The sequence below is a fragment of the Diabrotica virgifera genome, chromosome 10 (genome assembly GCF_917563875.1).
Source record: "Diabrotica virgifera virgifera chromosome 10, PGI_DIABVI_V3a".
Classification (NCBI taxonomy): Eukaryota; Metazoa; Arthropoda; class Insecta; order Coleoptera; family Chrysomelidae; genus Diabrotica; species Diabrotica virgifera.
In genome coordinates this window covers 69610983-69630681 of record NC_065452.1, presented here as the reverse complement: position 1 = coordinate 69630681, position 19699 = coordinate 69610983, and the positions used below count along the sequence as shown (strand labels likewise).

Below are 19699 nucleotides of genomic sequence, written 5' to 3'. Positions count from 1 at the left end.
ATACCCTACCTACTCGGAATAAAACCTACTCACTCAAAATAAAATCGTGTTGGAAAACTTTTTAAATATAATATAGATTTCCGAAAATAATGCAAAAGTTGTGGCATGACATAAAGATGGTCACAGTGTACGTTACATTGCAAATCATTTGAATATTGCCAAAAGTACTGTCCATGATGCTCTTACGAAGTATCGTCAGACAGTAGAATACACTAAATAGAAGACCAGGATCAGGCAGAAAAAGGTGCAGAGACCATCTGAGATCAAAGGAAGGGGCCATCATAAAAATTACTGCTAAATAATAAGCTTTAGTGCAATTGAATATAACTTTTTACTCACCTGTGCTATTAAATCTTAAAACGCTGAAAGTGATTTGCTTAGCACCAGCAGCGACCTTGAATATGTTTTTCATGAAACCTGTAGCCGCCACAGAACTTTCTTTTGTATCGTCTACTAAAAGACCAATGGGCCTTAATGAATTGTAGCTTTTCAAAAATCTTCTGAAAGGTTCGTTTTTATTCGGAAAATTCTCAATTCGTCCCATAATTTCCGGAGTGTTTGAGAAAACCTCTACTTCGTCACTGGGGAAAAAACTTTCCGTCGCAAAAATGCTTTGTGACGCTAAGACACACGGTATAGCAATCAACACTATTATTCCGAACATTGTCTGTGATTGTAAGAGAACTGACTAATTATAATTAGTGTTTGTACTTTTGTAGATGAAGGTGACAAATTTGTGGGTAAGGCAGGATATTGTTTAACTTGAAAGTGAAAATATTACTGATTATTTTTCTGGTGATATGAATGGACCTACATAATTTGGATAAATTATTTAGAAGAGCCACATGATTACGATTATCAAAACCGCAAGTGTGAAGGAGTACTTTTCGTTTTATCAGGAATATATGCAAGCAATAATTCTAACAATTTTTTAAATGAGGTCAGGGTGGCTCCATTTCAATTGAACACATATGAGTAAAGTATTTCTGTGGCTTGGTTCTAAAAGGGCCAATGTCAAATTTTTGTTTTTTTGTACAGCTTTCTTTTGAATTTAATATTGACCAAGCAAAATGCAAAAAATTGACACTGACCCTTTTAGCATTAAGCCACATTATGTGACTTGATGTTAAAATGGACAATTTCAATTTTTTGCATTTTGTTTGGTCAATATTAAATTCAAAAGAAAGCTGTACAAAAAAACAAAAATTTGACATTGGCCCTTTTAGAACCAAGCCACAGATTTAAGGTACTAATAATAATCATTAAACATTATTGAGATTATGTTCCATTATCGAAAATAAAAGAAGTGGCAGTAATTAGTCAAATAAATAGGTTTAAGATCACATGTGATAATTGCATGAACTATTTCATATTTTCCTCTTTCTATGATGATGTCATGAATGGTCAATTTTTATATGTACATACATTCTTCTCTTCAGCTAGATTGTTTGGTTGTCTCGACTTATTCTAATCTCATAGCCCAAATATGTATAGGACTCAACTGGCTCGATCTCCTTGTCTTCAACTGAAATATTTTTTCTATGGACTAAATTGGTCATAAATTGTATTTTTGAAAAATTGATTTTAAGACCCACTCTTTTCGTGGCAGTAAGGAACACTTAGTTAGAACATTATCTACGCCTCTTCAAAGCTTTCCACAATGAGTACGATGTCATGAGCTTTCCACAATGAGTACGATGTCATGGGCAAACTTAAGGTTATTTAAAAATTTTAAAATCACATTGATGCCCTTTTCATTCCAATCTATTGTTTTACAGGCGTATTCTAGCAAAGTTGTAACCAATTTAGGAAACATATCTCCTTGCCGAACGCCTTTATCAATACGAATGGTCCCAGTATCCTCATTAAGTCTTATACAAGCTGTATCATGCATGCTCTTATACGTATTTGATGAGGGATCTGTATGGATGGTCTATTCTACATTGCGATAGAGCATGGAACATTTTACTTTGGTTGACGATGTCAAAGACCTTTTCAAAGTCGACAAAGATAAGTATCAGGGACCTATTATATTCAGCCGTTTTTTAAATTAACTATTTGATGGTTTGCAAATGATCATGTTCCGTAATCAGTCATGATTGAAGTCTAGTTAGGGTATCATCTTTTAGTTATTATCTTTATAAACAACTTATAAATGTGAGATAAGCTAATATATCTATAGTTCTTTAGCTCTGTTATACTTTCCTTTTGTGCATCACTATACTATAATAGCTTTATTCCACTGAGATGGTTGACGGTTCTTTTGACAGGGTTGAGTTATATAATGCATTAATGCCTTTAATATTGTCTTTCCTCCTGCTTTAACTGCCTCAATATCGATTTAGTCATCACCAGCTGCTTTATTGTTTTTTTTTTCTTTCTTATCTTTTTCTCTATAAAATTGTTTACCATAATTATCTTGTATTTTCACGTTATTATTTGTTCATTTCGATCTGCTAGCTTAATATTCTTCTTACTTGGAGCTGGACTTATTTTCAGCATCTTCTATTTTCTTCTTCTATATTCAGAACTTCTATTTTCCTCGACAACCGTTGTAATCTTTTTGGTGTTGTATTGTCCTAAGTCCTTTCTCACTGCTTTATTAATATCTTTATTAAGTGTCGTAGTACGCGTGCATTCGCATCGTTTTTGTTCTTAATTTCTCTTCGTGTCTCAATACTTTTCCTCCATATCCTTCCTATTTATGTTGCACGTTTTCTTTACGTTCTTAATAGTTTTTATTAAAATATAATTTATTGTTTCGGCATCCATATTGTCTATATTTGTTGTCTCCAGGGCATCTTAGAATTTTCTCTTTGAAGGACATAGTGTTTTCGATTGGATTCCATCTTTTAAATTCGTTTAAAAATTGTTACCTTTTCAATTATGAACACATATTTCGTCTATGAGTAACAGGTATTCTAATTGATTATGAGTTAAAAACAACAGTATGTGTGCAAAATGATTTTTTTGTTTATAAAAATTGATGTACATTAAAAGTAAAAGTCTTCGCGTTCTATACGGAGAATTACCGGATTGTTTCACTTCTTTAAAATCGATTTATTTAACACCAACAATATTACAATACTCAATGACAAAATGACAACTATCAACTTCAAAAATTCAAATACTACTGTTTTTTGTAATTTTTAAGATTCTATATTTATGTACGTATTCTCGCGTTCCAGATATTTCGAGATTTTTCGATGACATCTCGAATATTCTAGATTTCTTTAATACTCCTTTTTCGTCGAGGGATTTTTGAAGTGAAAACTTCTTTAGAGATGTTGTGCACTTTTTGAATAGGGAAAAAAGCATTGAATTCGCGACCGTCGTCGCGACCGTCATTGCTACCGTCATCGCTTATGCTATATATTATGTGTATGTATATATAAATTGTGTAGAGGTATTTAAATTTAACATAAATGTAAAACATATTTTAAGATGGGGAAAAAGGATTTATTTCGCGACCGTCATATCTTCGGCCAAATAATTTTTATACGTCTATACATTATGTGTATATAAATTTTATAGAAGTATTTAAATTTAAAATAATTGTAAAACCTATTTTTGGATGGGGAAAAAGGATTTATTTGGCGACCGTCATCGCGACCATCATCTCTTCGGCGAAATAAATTTTGTACCTAGATATATATTATGTGTATGTATATAATATAAATTGTATGGAAGTATTTAAATTGAAAATAAATGTAAAAAATATTTTAAGATGGGGAAAAAGGATTTATTTAGCGACCGTCATTTCTTCGGCGAAATAAATTTTGTACGTTTGTATATTATGTGTATGTATATATAAATTGTATAGAAGTATTTAAATTTAAAATAAATGTAAAACCTATTTTTGGATGCGGAAAAAGGATTTTTTTGGCGACCGTCATCGCTTCGACGAAATAAATTTTGTACGTATATTATTATAATGTACGTTTAATAATAGTAATATTGTTGAAGTGAACACTTCTTTAAGGACGTTGTGCACTTTTTAGATGGGAAAAAAGCATTGAATTCGCGACCGTCATTGCGACCGTTATCCCTTCGGCGAACTAAATTTAGTACGTATATGTATATTATTATGTCTATGTGTATGTATATAAATAGTGTAGAAGGCAAGCAACGCGTATATAATATTGGCATAACACCTATTTTTCGATGAAGATATAAGAATTGATTTCGCGACCGTCATCGTTTAGTCGAAATAAATTTTGTATGTATACAGATTGAGGCAGATAAAGGGCCTATTAGAAATATCTCGAGAACTAAAGGTAAGAAAATCACGAAAATTGTTATATAGGGGTTTTGAGGTGTGAACTATTTAATGAAAATATTTTGGTCTCTTTGCTACTTCCGGTTATACCGGAAGTTGATTGTAACTTCGTTTTTTTAAATGGGACACCCTGTATATTTTCACATTTTTTAATTCTCCTCGATTTCTTCTTTCTTTAAATATAAGGTTTTGTAATATTATACAGGGTAGGTTAAAAGATAATTACGTTTTCTTATTAATTTCGTAGCAACATTCACACCCTGTAGGCTTGTAGTAGTTTGACATAATAAATTCTATTTATGTTCAAATGATTTTTAATATAGTCTTCTATTGTTAACAATTATTAGTATAGCTAAATTTTTCGTTTTAGTATACAGGTTTGGTCGAAACACGGAATGAGTATTTTCTGAGTTTTCTTAAATGGAACACCCTGTATTTTAGTATTGTAATGAAATGTTGTTTTATGGTACATTTTAATTACTTAAGCACTCCCTATACTTAACTGCTTTAATTTGTGAGTTATTGGTGATTCAAACAAAACATTAATTGCAACACAAAATATGTAAAATTGTATTAGGTTTGCCGTGAAAATATTCAATCACAAATAATTTTTTGGAAATAAATACATATTAATCTAGACTGATACTTAAAATTGCCAATAATGGTTGAACTGTCAAAATACCATCGAAGTTAAGATTGTTGGTGCGATTAACAATTAAGCACAAATTAAAGCAGTTAGGTATAGGGAATGCTTAAAAAATAAAAAAGTACCATGAAATATCATTTCATTACAATACTAAAATATAGGGTGTTCCATTTAAGAAAACTCAGAAAATACTCATTCCGAGTTTAGACCCACCCTGTATAATAAAATTAAAAATTTAGCTATACTAATAATTGCTAACAATAGTAGACTATATTGAAAATCATTTGAATATAAATAGAGTTTATTATGTCAAACTACTACAATCCTACAGGGTGTGAATATTGCTACGAAATTAATAAGAAAACGTAAATATCTTTTAACCTACCCTGTATAATGTTACAAAACATTATATTTTAAGAAAGAAGAAATCGAGGAGAATCCAAAAATGTCAAAATATATAGGGTGTCCCATTTAAAAAAACGAAGTTATAAGCAACTTCCGGTATAACCGGAAGTACCAAGTAGATGAAAATATTTTCATTAAATATATCAGTCTTCAAAACCCCATTATTCCAGTTTTCATAATTCAGTTACCTTTAGTTCTCGAGATATTTCTAATAGGCCCTTTATCTGCCTCACCCTATATACAGGGTGTCCAGAAACTCTACCGACAACCGAATACAGGAGATTCCTCAGATAATTTTAAGATAATTTAACCCAATTCACTTAGTCCGAAAATGCTTCCTAAGGGAGCTAGAGCTCTTTGAAGATGGCGTCTTGTAATTAGTTTTTCTTAAATACCTCCAGAACGCTTCTATTTACAAAAACAAAAATTGGTACGCGTATTTATCTTCAAGATATAAATCTAATCCATCCATTGCAAATTTCTAGTACCGATCATAGGCGTCCGTTTTGGGTAGGGCAACGGTTATTTTATCGCATAACTTGTTTATCTTTAATTTTTATGCATTTCTGACACTGGATTATTATATTGTGAAGTATTCTAGTACTAAAAGGTACTCTTGTTTTAAATCGGTAGGACACACCGTTTTCTAGAAAAATCGATTTGAAAATTGTTCGCTTTTTGAATTAAAAAAAATTCAAAGAAAAAACTGTTTAGAAAGACGAAAACTGGTACATTTATTTATATTCCAGAGATAAATCGATTTCATTAATTGCGAATTTCTAGTACTGGTCATAGGCGTCCGTTTTGGGTAGGTCAAGAGTTATTTTATAGCATAACTTTGTGCCTTGAATTTTTGAGCATTTTTGACACTAGATTATTAAATTATGAGGTATTCGAGTACTAAAGTTACTCTTACTTTATGTTGGTAAAATACTTCGTTTTTTGTTGAAAAGTTCTTTCAATTTTTTTTTAAGTTCCAAAAACGAAAAACTTTCAAATCGATTTTTATAGAAAACGGTGTGTCCTACCGACTTAAAGCAAGAGTACCTTTTAGTACTAAAATACCTCACAATTTAATAATCCGGTGTCAAAAATGCATAAAAGTTAAGGACAAAAAAGTTATGCGATAAAATACTCGTTGATCTACCCAAAACGGACGCCTATGACCGGTACTAGAAATTTGCAATGGATGAAATCCATTCATCTCTGAAAAGTAAATATGCATACCAATTTTCGTTTTTCTAAATAGAAGCGTTCTGGAGGTATTTAAGAAAAACTAATTTCATGACGCCATCTTCAAAGAGCTCTAGCTTCCTTAAGAAGCATTTTCGGACTAGGTGAATTGGGTTAAATTGTCTTAAAATTATCTGAAGAATCTCCTGTCTTCGTTTGTCGATAGAGTTTCTGGACACCCTGTATATTATCTTTTTCTCCAGCCTGTTTGCATTAACTCCTGGACAAAGGCCTCCCCATGAGTTCTCCATTTTTATCTGTTTTGTGCTATTTGGTGCCAGTTTCTCCCCATTTTTGCTTTGATGTCATCTAGCCATCGTTTTTTTTTTAGCCTCTACTACGACTCTGCTCGCGTGATCTGCAATGTACAATGTTTCTCGCCCACGTTTCGATGTTTTGTCGTGCCACGTGTTCTACTCAGGTTCGTTTCATTTGCATTTCAATTCTTCCAATTACATATTCCACTTTCGTCCTTCTTCGCACGTCCTCATTTTGTATATGTTCCCTCAACCCCTAACATAGCTGGTTTGATCGTCCTCTGTGTCGTTCTAAATCTATTGGCTGATACCTCTGTAAGTGTCATCGTCTCCATTCTATTATAGGTCATAATTGGTAGAATACAACTGTTGAATACCCCTTTCTTTAGATTTATTTGTATCTTTTTGTTCTTCAACATATCACTGAGTCTTGCTACTGCTGCCCAAGTCATTCGAATTCTTCTGGTTATTTCTGCCGTTTGATTCTGTTTGCCTAGTTTGATCGTGTGACCTAGGTATATATACATACTTTTCGACACTTTCGATATCACTTTCATCTATGTCGATTGTGATATATTGATTTGTCATCACTTTTGTTTTATTTGTTTTTGTCCTCTGTCTATGTTCTCTCTCCGTTCTTATTTTGCTTGTTTTTAGACCTTCTGATACATTTATTTGCATACTTGCATTGTCGTATATGTATTTGAGGAGTATTCAATATCTAGAACCAATCCTTGCGTTATTCATTCCTTCTAATACGGCCCAGGGTTCTATGGAATCGAATGCCTTATTGTAATCCACAAATTCCAAATGAAGAGTTTCATTGTATTCGTTACACTTTTCGATAAGTGTCGTTATTGTCTGTAGTAGGTGTTCTATGGTACTATGTCAACAGGCTGGTAACTATCGAATTTATTTGATAGCCTTTTAGTAATTATTTTGGTAAGCATTCTGTACTGTACGGATGCGGCAACAGGCTTATTGGTTTGAAATTTTCGCGTTTGTGGTACCTACACATTAGGTGTATGTATATATAAATAGTATAGGACGCAATATAGGTATAGAACTTCTTTTTGGATTGAGAAAAAACATTGAATTCGCAACCGTCATCGCTACAGCGAGATATTAGTAATTTGTATACTATAGGTTGAATTGCTTATGTATAAGTTCGAACGAAGTTATATTGGTTGGAGGAGGGATAGAGTGTGTACCCGAAGGAGCTTGCGAAGCAAGCGCATAAGGGGCCACACGGTCCCTACTCCAATCATTATAGTGATTAGTGTTTAAAGTATTTTTGAAGTGAAAACTTCTGTTGCGATTGTGTGCACTTTCTGGATGGGGAAAAAGCATTGAATTCGTGACCGTCATCGCTTCGCCGAAATAAATTCTGTACGTTTATGTATTATGTGTATGTATATATAAATAGTATAGGAGGCACCCAATGGGTATATAATGTAGGTACATCACTTCTCTTTGGATGGGGAAAAAGCATTGAACTCGCGATCGTTATCGACACGGCAGATATTAGTAATTTATACTTATACTATAGGTTGAATTGCGTATAAGTTCGACCGAAGTTATAATGGTTGGAGGAGGGATAGAGTGTGTACCCGAAGGGGCTTGCTTCGTAAGAAGTTTTCACTTCTGTCGGCATTCCCACGAGTGCCCTAATTTTTTTATATGGAATATATCTCACAGAGCTGCCATAACACTGCTCCCTCCTTTATAATTATTCGTCTCGAGTAACTGGTCTATCCAGGACCGATTGAAGGCTATGGAGCTAATCTCTCCATATGAACTACCTTGGGTTTACTTCTAGCTAAAAACTGGATGCGGTAGATTAGATCGTTTATTTTTTGTAGGACAGTGTAGTGATGGGTTGCTAAATAGCAGACTGCTTTTTTAACTGCTATCTCGTTCTTAGTAACTGCTATTACTACCGGCTTCGAAATTAGCTGGTATTTTTGTACAGTCGATTGGGCTGTCATGAACCGAGACTGAATTTCAAGTTGGGTGGGTATCGATGATTTCGACTATTTCAAGTTCTGCGAACTTCTATTTTGATTGACTATTACTATGATATTGGGAACAGTGTGAGTGAACGGTAATTTGGGTTCGAGCCAATTGAACGTTTAATAATTTTAAATTGACAACGTTCAAAAACTGTATGTCCTACAGTACTCACATACTTTTCAGTACTATTTTACTTGCTTTCTATTAGGAAAGTGCAAGGCATTGCTATACAGGGTGTTTCATTAATAATTGTCCATATAGTAACTGGAGAAACCTTAGCACAAAATACGAAGATTTAACCTAAAACTCTTAAATAAAATGTGGTTCTTTACTGAGTTACATGGTGTTTTGTATAAAAATTTAAAAACTATTTTTGCTCAGCATTTTAAAACTATTCGACGTATCGTTTTCATACTTGGCAGGAAGTATAGGTACTGTACAACCTACTAAATTATGTTAAACCAACGTTTCTGGCGATTACCAGAAGCGTACGACGGGGGAAAGTGAATGGTTGACCCTTTTCAAATTCTACGTCACTGGCGGAATTGCTATTTTAGTTCAATTATGGGATTCTCCAATACTTTCTATGAAAATAATATAATATTGTGGCTTTTTACCAGTTAAAATAGTAAATTTAAATAAATACTATAAATTACAACCACCATGTATTTTATTGCAATTTTTTTTTGACATTAAAAAAATGTCCGTACTTTTATGGATGTATTATTTTAGCAACAACAATTATTATTTTTTTATACGAACGAAAATGCTTTTTGAAACACAAACAAATAATTTTATAGCTTTTGTTATAATATCATCATAAAAGCGTTGAATAATGCTAAAAAAGCCACTACTATTAAAGTGGCAGCTATTTTTAACTGCTATTTTCATTTAGCAGTAGCATAAGCAACTGCTATATCAAAATAGCGGGACGGACACATATCTAGGACAGTGTACGGGTTTTCCGAGTTTCGTTGAAGTTTCGGTCAATATCGCATCCTACATGTGGGATTGCGTAACCATACTGGGTCACCTCTTTCGAAAGTTGTACCAGTAGCATGCGTGTCGAACTGGCTTCTTTATCACTTTGAAATTTCAAACTTTTACGAGCAAATTCATCGACTTCTTTCAAATTTTCGATGTATGTCATTGATGAACGTTCTTCTTCGCAGGAAGGCAATCTTCCGAAAAGAAGATCTTGAGGGAGTTTAATTTCTCTTCCGGTGATAATTATCGATTGGGAATAATATATTATATTATTATTTTAACGTGTTTTATGAAAGTCCTATGTGCTATCCTGAATGTTTTTTAATTTTTTCACAACATGTGCTCAGAATGCTACGAAGTTCTTGCATCTCACTTTTAACGTGTGATTTTGGCAGTACTACTTGTTAAACTGTACGTACTCTATCAGCACTTTCTCACTTCCGATATAATAGACCATTGCAGTACGCCTTTATTGTTGGTTATTTCCTGCCAAATAGGTCTTTCATTTTTAAGCCATTCTGGTATGATGTTTAAGTCATTCAGTCGTGTGATGGATGACCTAGGTTAACTTTAACGTTTGAGTTAAAGTTAAGATAACTCTCAGGACTAACGATGCCCATAACTATTTAGGTAAAATTCGGTGTGATGTATCGGTCAGAGTTATGCGATAGTTATTTGATCAACGTTATATTAGAAATAAGGTTTGAGAAAAAAAGGTTGAAGTAACAAAGAGAACCTTATGTAGACATAGTACAAGTTGGTAGTGAGCGCAAGAGATGGTTCGGAACATACTACAGGATGGGTAGATGACCGTAAAAGTAAGTACCCATCGTCGGCCACCGTCGATGACCGAACAGTGCCGAACAGCAAACAGCTGTTCGGCTTCGGTGGTGTTATAAACGGCAGATAGAAACAGGGTTGCCAGGTTGGTGTATTTTCCCACAATTTTGGGGTAATTTGAAAGCGTGGAAATTTTTGTAAGCCGAAATTGTAGTGGGATTTTTTGGGGGCGGAAAATTATGGAGGATTTTAAGGGGTCATGGTAAATTAAATTTGCGAATGTACATAGAACTGCGTATATTATACCGGTGATTATACTCCCATAAAATGAAGACCATATTAGGAACTATTAATTATTTCCAGGGCCCTCGTTGATAAGTAGTATAATTTTGGTGTACTGTTCTCTTCATTTGACTACTAATTTATTAAAATGCGGCAAAAATTTAAATGTGGGGTATTTGAGCTTCAATTTGAGGGAATTTCAGTTTCCAAGTGGGGGTTTATAAAATATCATCTGGCAACTCCGGATAGAAAGCTCAGTAGATACTTTCAACTTATATCTTATATCTTAAATTTCAACTTATATCTCTCGATTTGATTTTTGTATCATTTTTAAAATTGTATTACCCTTCTATTCTTATTTATTAAATTATTAGCTTCTAAATTCACTTGATTTCTGTCTAAAAACAAGTCAAAAGATGAACCTAACCTTACATATCCTTACATAACTACAAAGTTATCTCATAACTTGAGGTTTAACGTCGCGTTATAAAATGACAGTTGATATATCAGATAACTCAAGAACTGTCAAGAAATAACGCAAGTAGTTAAGTTAAGTATTATACATCACACCAATTCGAGGATTATAACATAACTACAGGATAACTTTACGTTAACGATAACTTCGGTCATCCATCACACCGCTGATTATCTTTCTTTTGACTCTTTTTAACGGTTTCGGGGAAGTCTAATCATTCTGCCCTGTGATGGATGACCGAAGTTATCGTTAACGTAAAGTTATCCTGTAGTTATGTTATAACCATCGAATTGGTGTGATGTATCATACTTAACTTAACTATTTGCGTTATTTCTTGACCGTTCTTGAGTTATCTGGTCACTTTATAACGCGACGTTAAACCTCAAGTTATGAGATAACTCTGTAGTTATGCAAGGTTAGGTTCATCTTTTGACTTGTTTTTAGACAGAAATCAAATGAATTTAGAAGCTAGTAATTTAATAATTAAGAATAGAAGGGTAATACAATTTTAAAAATTATACAAAAATCAAATCGAGCGATATAAGTTGAAATTTTATTTTAAGTACCTACTGAGCTTTCTATCCAGAGTTGCCAGATGATATTTTATAAATCCCCCACTTAGAAACTGAAATTCCCTGAAATTGAAGCTCAAATACCCCAAAGTCCCCAAATTTAAATTGTTGCCGCATTTTAATAAATTATTAGTCAAATGAAGAGAACAGTAAAGCCAAATTCATACTACAATATCAACGAGGGCCATGGAAATAATTCATAGTTCCTATCGTCTTCGATTATATGGGAGTATAATATACAGTTCTATGTACATTCGCAAATTTAATTTACCATGACCCCTTAAAATCATCCATAATTTTCCGCCCCCAAAAAATCCCACTACAATTTCTGCTTAGAAAAATTTCAATAGACGTTTTCAAATTAACCCAAAATTTTGGGAAAATACACCAATCTGGCAACCCTGTTTCTATCTACCGTTTTAAGGCAACTTAGAAACACCAAGGAACCCAAACAGCTGTTTGCTGTTCGGTCATCGGCAGTAGCCGACGACAGGTATGTTCGGAACAATCTCTCGCGCTCACTCCAACTTGTACTATTTGTACATAAGGTTCTCTTTGTTACTTCAAAATTTGTTCCTCAAAACTTCTTTCTAATATAACGTTGATGATATAACTATTTCATAACTGGGAGCGATATATCACACCGGTGCTAGCCACCGAAGGAGCAACACGTACGAGCGGAGCGGAGCAGAGCAGCGACAACGCCAAAGAAGTGGGAGTGGCTTGACTGGGGACTTATTAGTTCTGCCCTGAATGTAAGCAGGGTAAACAGTTGAGCGCTTCTTACTCTCTGAGGCGAGAAGAGTACGAGGAGCCAAACGGTGGACGAAGTGTACGATTAGCAGGAATTTTCATTCCAACCACGAATGTAAGCGTGGTAGCGAAATCGTGCACTTCTAAGCCCTAGGCTAGAAGCAGAGGCAAAGGCCGTTCTACTGGATGTGGTGAACTTAGGGAATTTGATTTTATTGGATTTTCTGAGACGCCACAGCTAGAGTTCGGTCAGCAGAAGAAGAAATAGTGGGCTCGACGTGAGCCCACTACGGGATACCTACTGTGCCTCCGTAAGGGATGGGTGCAATTTAAAACATTGCACCTCGACACTGCATAGGTGTTGTTTATTTATCAACACTGTTGCAGCCCCGGCCCCTAGGTCAGTAGGTTGAGAACAGAAAGTGGAACCCGTACCTAGTTCTGTCTGGGTACGTGAACAACCGAGCGTGGTGCAGGGAGCCAACCCTGAAGTCGAGCTGGCGTCGGGCCAGTCGGCAGAAAAAAAGGCTTCGTCAAAACTAGGACAGTTCGCCCCCCAACCCCACAAGATTGATAGAGCTAGGTCTCAATCATTGCCCCGTTCTATGGCACATTCCCTGCCAATATATGAGGGCTCACGCAAAGTGGGCCCAAACCCTTTTCAGGAAATCAGCTCTGACACTGAGGGATACTCATCCGTGGATGATGCGAAAAGCGAGAAAGATGGCTTCAAACTCCCCAGGAGCGAGAGGAAAAAGGAGAAATCCAAAAAGAAGAGAGAGGAGACTAAGAAGGGCGGCGAAGAACCCAAGAAAGACGGTAAAAAACCAGAAGTAGAGCCCATGGTAGAAGACGAGGCCGTGCAGGCAAACAGAGGCACTACCAAACGTGCCAAAGAGAGTGACAGCGAAGATAAAGAAGACAAGAAAGAGAAGATAAAAAAGAAGAATGGCAATGAAGACACTTCAACCTTGATAGAGATGCTGAAAAAGATGTTGGCAGATCAAGAAGTAAAAAACGAGCAACTCACAATCGAAAACGAGAGACTAAAATACCAAATGATGGAAATGTCAAAAAAGATGGACGCCATGATGGAGCTCATGAAGCAGTCAAAACAACCGACGCCAGCCCCCGAAACCACTAAGCCAAAGCTACAGCCACTCCCTGAAGCATTAAAGCCAAAACCATCCGCAGGTGAGAGACTGACGAACATTCGAGGTGCAAAACCAAAAACCAAAGAAGATTTCCCAAAATTGAAATCCCAAATTTCAAAAGAAGATGCGACGTCATGGGAAAACCAAGCAAAAAATGCCATGAGGGCTGCTTCCCCCCCAGCACAAGATACCTACAACCTGCCCCGAGGTCAAATCCCACCAATCCATCCAGCCACGAGCGCAGGTGGTGGTGCGCCTCCGCCAAGACGTCCCAGTGTCTCAGAGTCGGAACAGATGGTAACAAACCAAGAAGAAGAAGCTGCCGTGTTGCCTGAAAAACAGGCAACATACCAACGTAAGCCGCCTGTAATAAAATTACAGAGCGTAAGCGAGACAGGGGCAATCCTAAATATAGCCCAAAAGCAAAATGTGGTCACGGTAAACAGGATCTCCAAGAGTGGTAGGGAAACCCTCATCCAGGCGAAAAGCCCGGAAGATTACCGCAAAATGACCCACATAATAGAGGAATATGCGAAGTCCATGAAAGACAGAAGATTACAGTGGATAGCCTTCCCATTTGAGGAAGAAGTAAAACCCAAAGTGGTAATAAGAGGGCTACCCACAAATACCACAGAGGCAGACATAAAGAACGAAATGGCAGCTCAATACAACATTGACTGCCAAGCAGCCAAAAATATGTCCTCAAGAACCGGACCAAGAAGACAATTGCCGATGTTTGTTGTGACTCTGAGCCAGGGGGACGTCGAGGCGGCGAGGCGTATAACCAACCTGTGCCACATGAAGGTCGTGGTAGAGGACCTACGCAAGGCAACAGGACCCACGCAGTGCTTCAACTGCCAAGGATTCCACCATGCCCAGAACGCGTGCCATAAGGATCCCAGGTGCGTCAAATGCGGCGAAGACCATTCCACAAAGCAGTGCCAACGTGCCAGAGAAGACAAAGCAACATGCGCCAACTGCAAAGGCAGCCATCCAGCCAGCTACAGAGGATGCCCTAGGTGCCCAACATGGGGAAGACCACCACCAAAGAGGCCACAGCAACCAACACAGCAAAGACGACCACAAGCAACCGGCGTCTCCTACGCCCAAGCCACCCAGAGTACGCAGAACAACATAGCGATCCCCCACGACGAAGACTACCTAGTCAACTTGGTCACCAACATAGTGACTAAGGTAGTCAAAGAAGTGATACTGGGCACCAGGGAGGCACAGAAGTAATGCTGGCAGACAAGGGATACTTGCGGATAGGCTCCTGGAACCCGGGCAGCATAGCAACAAATCAAAACATCATGGATGAACTCGCCAACAGATACGAGATGGACATCGTAGCAATCCAGGAGACCAAACTGACAAACAACTTCAGTCTAAAGTTCCCTGGGTACGATGTATATAGGAACGACCTCACAAGAAGATCAGGAGGAACGGCCATCCTAGTCAAGAAGGGAATCAAACACACCAGATTCACGACCCCACCACTGGTAAACATGGAGGCAACAACAATAGAAGTGAAAATGAGGCAAGGCGCAGTCAGAATAACATCAGCCTATGTAAGACCGCAAGACCCACTAATGGACGACGACCTCGATGCGTTCCTAAACATCGCTGAGACATCCATAATAATAGGAGACCTAAATGCAAGATCCCCCAACTGGAACGATAGAGCTACGAACAGAAACGGACGACTACTAAATAGCTACATAGAAAATAACGAAGATACACTGGCAATGGGCCCAGAAGAACCAACACACTTCCCAGGAAATGGACTTCCCACCCATATCGACATCGTTGTGGCCAAAAACCTAGGACTACAAGCAGAACTAATCACGCTGAACGAAGGTACAACAGATCACAACCCCATTCTACTGGAAATAGGAACATGGGAAGAAACAAACCCGCCGAAAAGAATAAAAAAGAAAATAAAGTGGACAAATTATAAAAGATTAGTGAGTGAAGGAATAAATATAGTGCCAGTTATAAATGACCCGCAACAAATAGAAGAAAAAGTCCTAGAACTAGAAAACATCATCCAAGAAGCAATCAGAAACAGCACAACAGAGGAAGAAGTCGAGATCCACACGGGAAGGTTCAAAGACATACCACAAGAAATACAAGACCTGATAAGGGAAAAAAATAGAGCGAAGCAAATAGCCAGAAGAACAAGAAACCGAGTAGACAAAACCTGGGCAAATACACTAAACAGAGAGGTCAAAACGGCTCTGCAACACCACCGCAGCGAAAAATGGGACAACTACGTACAAGAGATGGAAGAACTAGACTCAAACATGAAAAATGTTTGGAAGCTCCAGAAAATGATGAGAAGCGACAGAAAACCCATCCCACCACTCCATGGAGAAAACGGCATGGTATATAAAATTGAGGAAAAAGCAGAGGTGATGAGGTCCACGCTCGAAAGAGAATGCAGGTTAAATTTCCACCAAGACGAAGACGCAGACTTCCTGGAAGAAGTCGAAGAACAAGAAGAAAGACCAGAAGACCCAGAAGACATCATTCCACCAACATCACCGGAAGAAATTAACGAACATATTAGAAACTGTTCACCGAGAAAAGCGCCTGGTCTAGACAAAATAACAAATAGAGCCCTAAAGTATTTGCCCAGGAGAGCCATAGTGTACTTTACAAATATAGTGAACGCGATATTAAGATATAAAATATTCCCAAACAGATGGAAAGAGGCCCATGTCATCATGATCCCAAAGCCTGGCAAGAACCACACATTCCCGCAGAACTACAGGCCAATCAGCTTACTTCCAGCGATCAGCAAGATAGTGGAAAGAATCATTCTCAGCAGACTGAAAGCGGAAACAACCAGATTAGATATAATCCCAGAAGCTCAATTTGGATTCAGGGCAGAGCATTCCAGCGAGCTACAAGTACTCAGACTAACTGAGTACATAGCAGCTGGATTCAACGACAAGCAGTACACTGGAGCAGCATTCCTGGACGTAAGCAAGGCTTTCGACAGAGTATGGCACAAGGGGCTATTATACAAAATGCGGGATTATGGGTACAGCGGAGCGATGACGAGGCTAATCTCGTCGTACTTAGGCGACCGGTGCTTCAGGGTTCGGATAGGACAAGTCCTGTCCGACCTCGGAAGCCCGGAAGCTGGAGTACCCCAGGGAGCGGTCCTGTCACCTCTGCTGTACACAATATACACCGCCGATGTACCTAGAACACCAGGAACCCTTATGAGCCTCTACGCCGACGATACAGCGATAGCGGCCAAACACAGAAATGTAGACATAGCAGTGACCAACCTGCAAACAGCGCTAGAAGACATCGAGGAATGGAGCATAAAATGGAAGATAGCCATCAACTCAGAAAAGACGCAAGCGGTACTATACAAGAAGGGAAGACAACAGCCAGAAGAACAGCTAACGGTACAGGACACCCCCATCGAGTGGAAAAATGAAGCAAAATACCTAGGAGTTATCATGGACAAAGGATTAACCTTCCAAAAACACGTAGAAGCCACAGTCCAGAAGGCCAACTTCGCGAGAGCAACATTAAGAGGACTCACAGGCAGAAAAAGTAAATTAAGACTAAAAACAAGGTTAAGACTAATAAACAGCATAATATTACCGGTATTAACATACGCATCTCTCGCATGGGGACAAGTATGTAAAACCCACAAAAAGAAGATACAAGCAGTCCATAACAACAGCCTAAGAGAAGCAGCCAGAGTCCCAAGATACGTAGCAGAACGATTCCTGTTTAGAGAACTGCAACAGGTGAGAGTCACCGAAGTGATGACAGACAAGGCAAGGGTCAAATTCGCGGATCTGGAGCACCACCCAAGCCACATACTGCGAGAGATGCTAGGGTATGACGCGTTCCACCGATGGAAGCACAGACGTCCTAAACAACAAATAGTGAACTAAAGCGATAAAGTGAAAAATAAAGTAAAAGTGATAGTAGTCAGTTCGTAGCTCGAAACTCCAAGTGCCGAAGAAAACACGAAACCCAAGCGTAGGTCCAACATCACGATCAGGTAAGTAAACCAGTAGAAAATTAGAGGAAAAGGCGCAAGCCAAACAAAAAAACATAAAAAAAAAAAACAAAAAAGGCGTAAGCCAACAAAAAAATCACACAAAAAACAAAAAAACACAAAAAGATCTTGGGCTCCGAGCCATTGTACCGAGCCCAGTTGGGCCTGGTGCAATGGCTTGGGCCCCAAGCAACCAAGCAATTTTAGTTCCCGCGGATAAGTAAATAAGAGGATAAAGGCATAGAGCGCATCACGCTGGGCCTAGTTTTTGCATTCGATTAGGGCACCACAATGGAATCTTATTACCCAGGGTTCCATTGTGAAGAGCATTTGGCTACGATAGTTGTGCCCCCATCGCGCATCAGCGTGCTATGGGGGGGAAAGGGATGGCCTGGGGCATTGGAGCGAGGTGGGGTGATCCCTGTTTTACACTCGGGTCAAAACACCTCGCCCCAATGAATTGTTACACCCGAATGTACTTTTTCGATAGGGTGGACATCTCCCACAGGTCGGGTTTAATCAAATTGCTTGCTTGCTTGCTTGCGATATATCACACCAAATTTTACCTATACTGTTATGAGCACGTTATTCCTGAGCGTTATCTTAACTTTAACTCAAACGTTAAACTTAACTTCGGTCATCCATCACACGACTGATTATATTCTTCCTGTTTAACTGTGGTTATCTGGAGACTTATTTCTTCGGTTATGTTCTCTTTATCTTTAAGTATTTTACAGTAGTATTTGCCGTGCGAAACAGGGTCGCCCAATTCTAATTATAAAATTATGTTCTAGTGCTTTAGTAATAGCTAGGAGCCCTTTTCTGGTAACGCAATAACTTTTTTTTGTCCTCCTGTTCTTTTGATAATACGGCGCCAATACCAAGCTGAGATGCATCACAAGCCAACATAATTTTGCCATCTTCTCGTGGAGAGGCTAGGTTAGGTGCAGTTGTAGATAAGTCTTTTAAATCTACGAAAACATTTTGACAATCCGGTGTCCAGTCAAATTCAATCTTGTTTTCGGTTAGTCGATAAAGGGGTTTAGCAATGCGGTTAAAATCTTTACTATATTTTCGGTAATATGAACAGAGTTCAAGAAAACTTCTAATTTCCTTTTTATTTCCTGGTTTAGGACAACCTTTAATAACAGATCTTCTCTGGATCAGTTTTAATTTCTTCTGCTTTCTTTTTTTACTTACTTTAGCCGTCCCCATATACCTTACGGTGTCGAGGACAATTCTACACTTCTGCAGAAAACGTATAGGATTTCGTACTATAGATAGATATTAACGGAAAAACTCGTCAAATACTATTGCAAGTCCTGAGCACGCTTAAATTTTGTTTATTTCCATGGAGTTGAACTTGAAATGTTGTACCTTTATAATATAATATTCCTCATCATTATTTTAATATCAGCTTTACCTGTATATAAATTATATAAATACTTAATTATCTGCCTAATTTGTACCTACGTTATCTAGGAATTACACATATTATGCCCTAAGCAATATGTTATGTATTCTGTATATAAAAACATGAAAATAAATATTTAAAGCCGGATGCCACACGCCTTGCAAACATTAAACTTATCTCGGGATTTTTACTTAATAATAATTAACATTGTTTAAAAAAATGAATAAACCTAATCAGTGACGTCTGTGTTCGACTTTGTTTGTTATACCGTATTCTTACTGATGCCAATCGAAAATCCTTATCAAACTACATGTTATAAAAACAATATAGTTTAATATTTACGTTTTACATTGTTTTAAATACAATTTTTATATTATGTTTATATTATGCAATTTTATATTTTTTATTGGTGCATTTTC

At 37.3% G+C, this 19699-nt stretch overlaps 2 protein-coding genes across 3 annotated transcripts in view; one reads left to right on the top strand and one right to left on the bottom strand.

The window, feature by feature from the left end:
• LOC114325689 (uncharacterized) overlaps positions 1–702 on the bottom strand; it is a 103654-nt gene extending 102952 nt beyond the window's left edge. Inside the window, exon 1 of the mRNA XM_028273824.2 lies at positions 340–702. Within this exon, the coding sequence (XP_028129625.1) occupies positions 340–664 (325 nt within the window). The 5' untranslated portion in view covers positions 665–702. The remainder of the gene's footprint in view (positions 1–339) is intronic.
• Positions 1–19699, top strand: part of LOC114325118 (phospholipase DDHD2) — a 323630-nt gene that overhangs the window by 169025 nt on the left and 134906 nt on the right. The window lies entirely within an intron of this gene.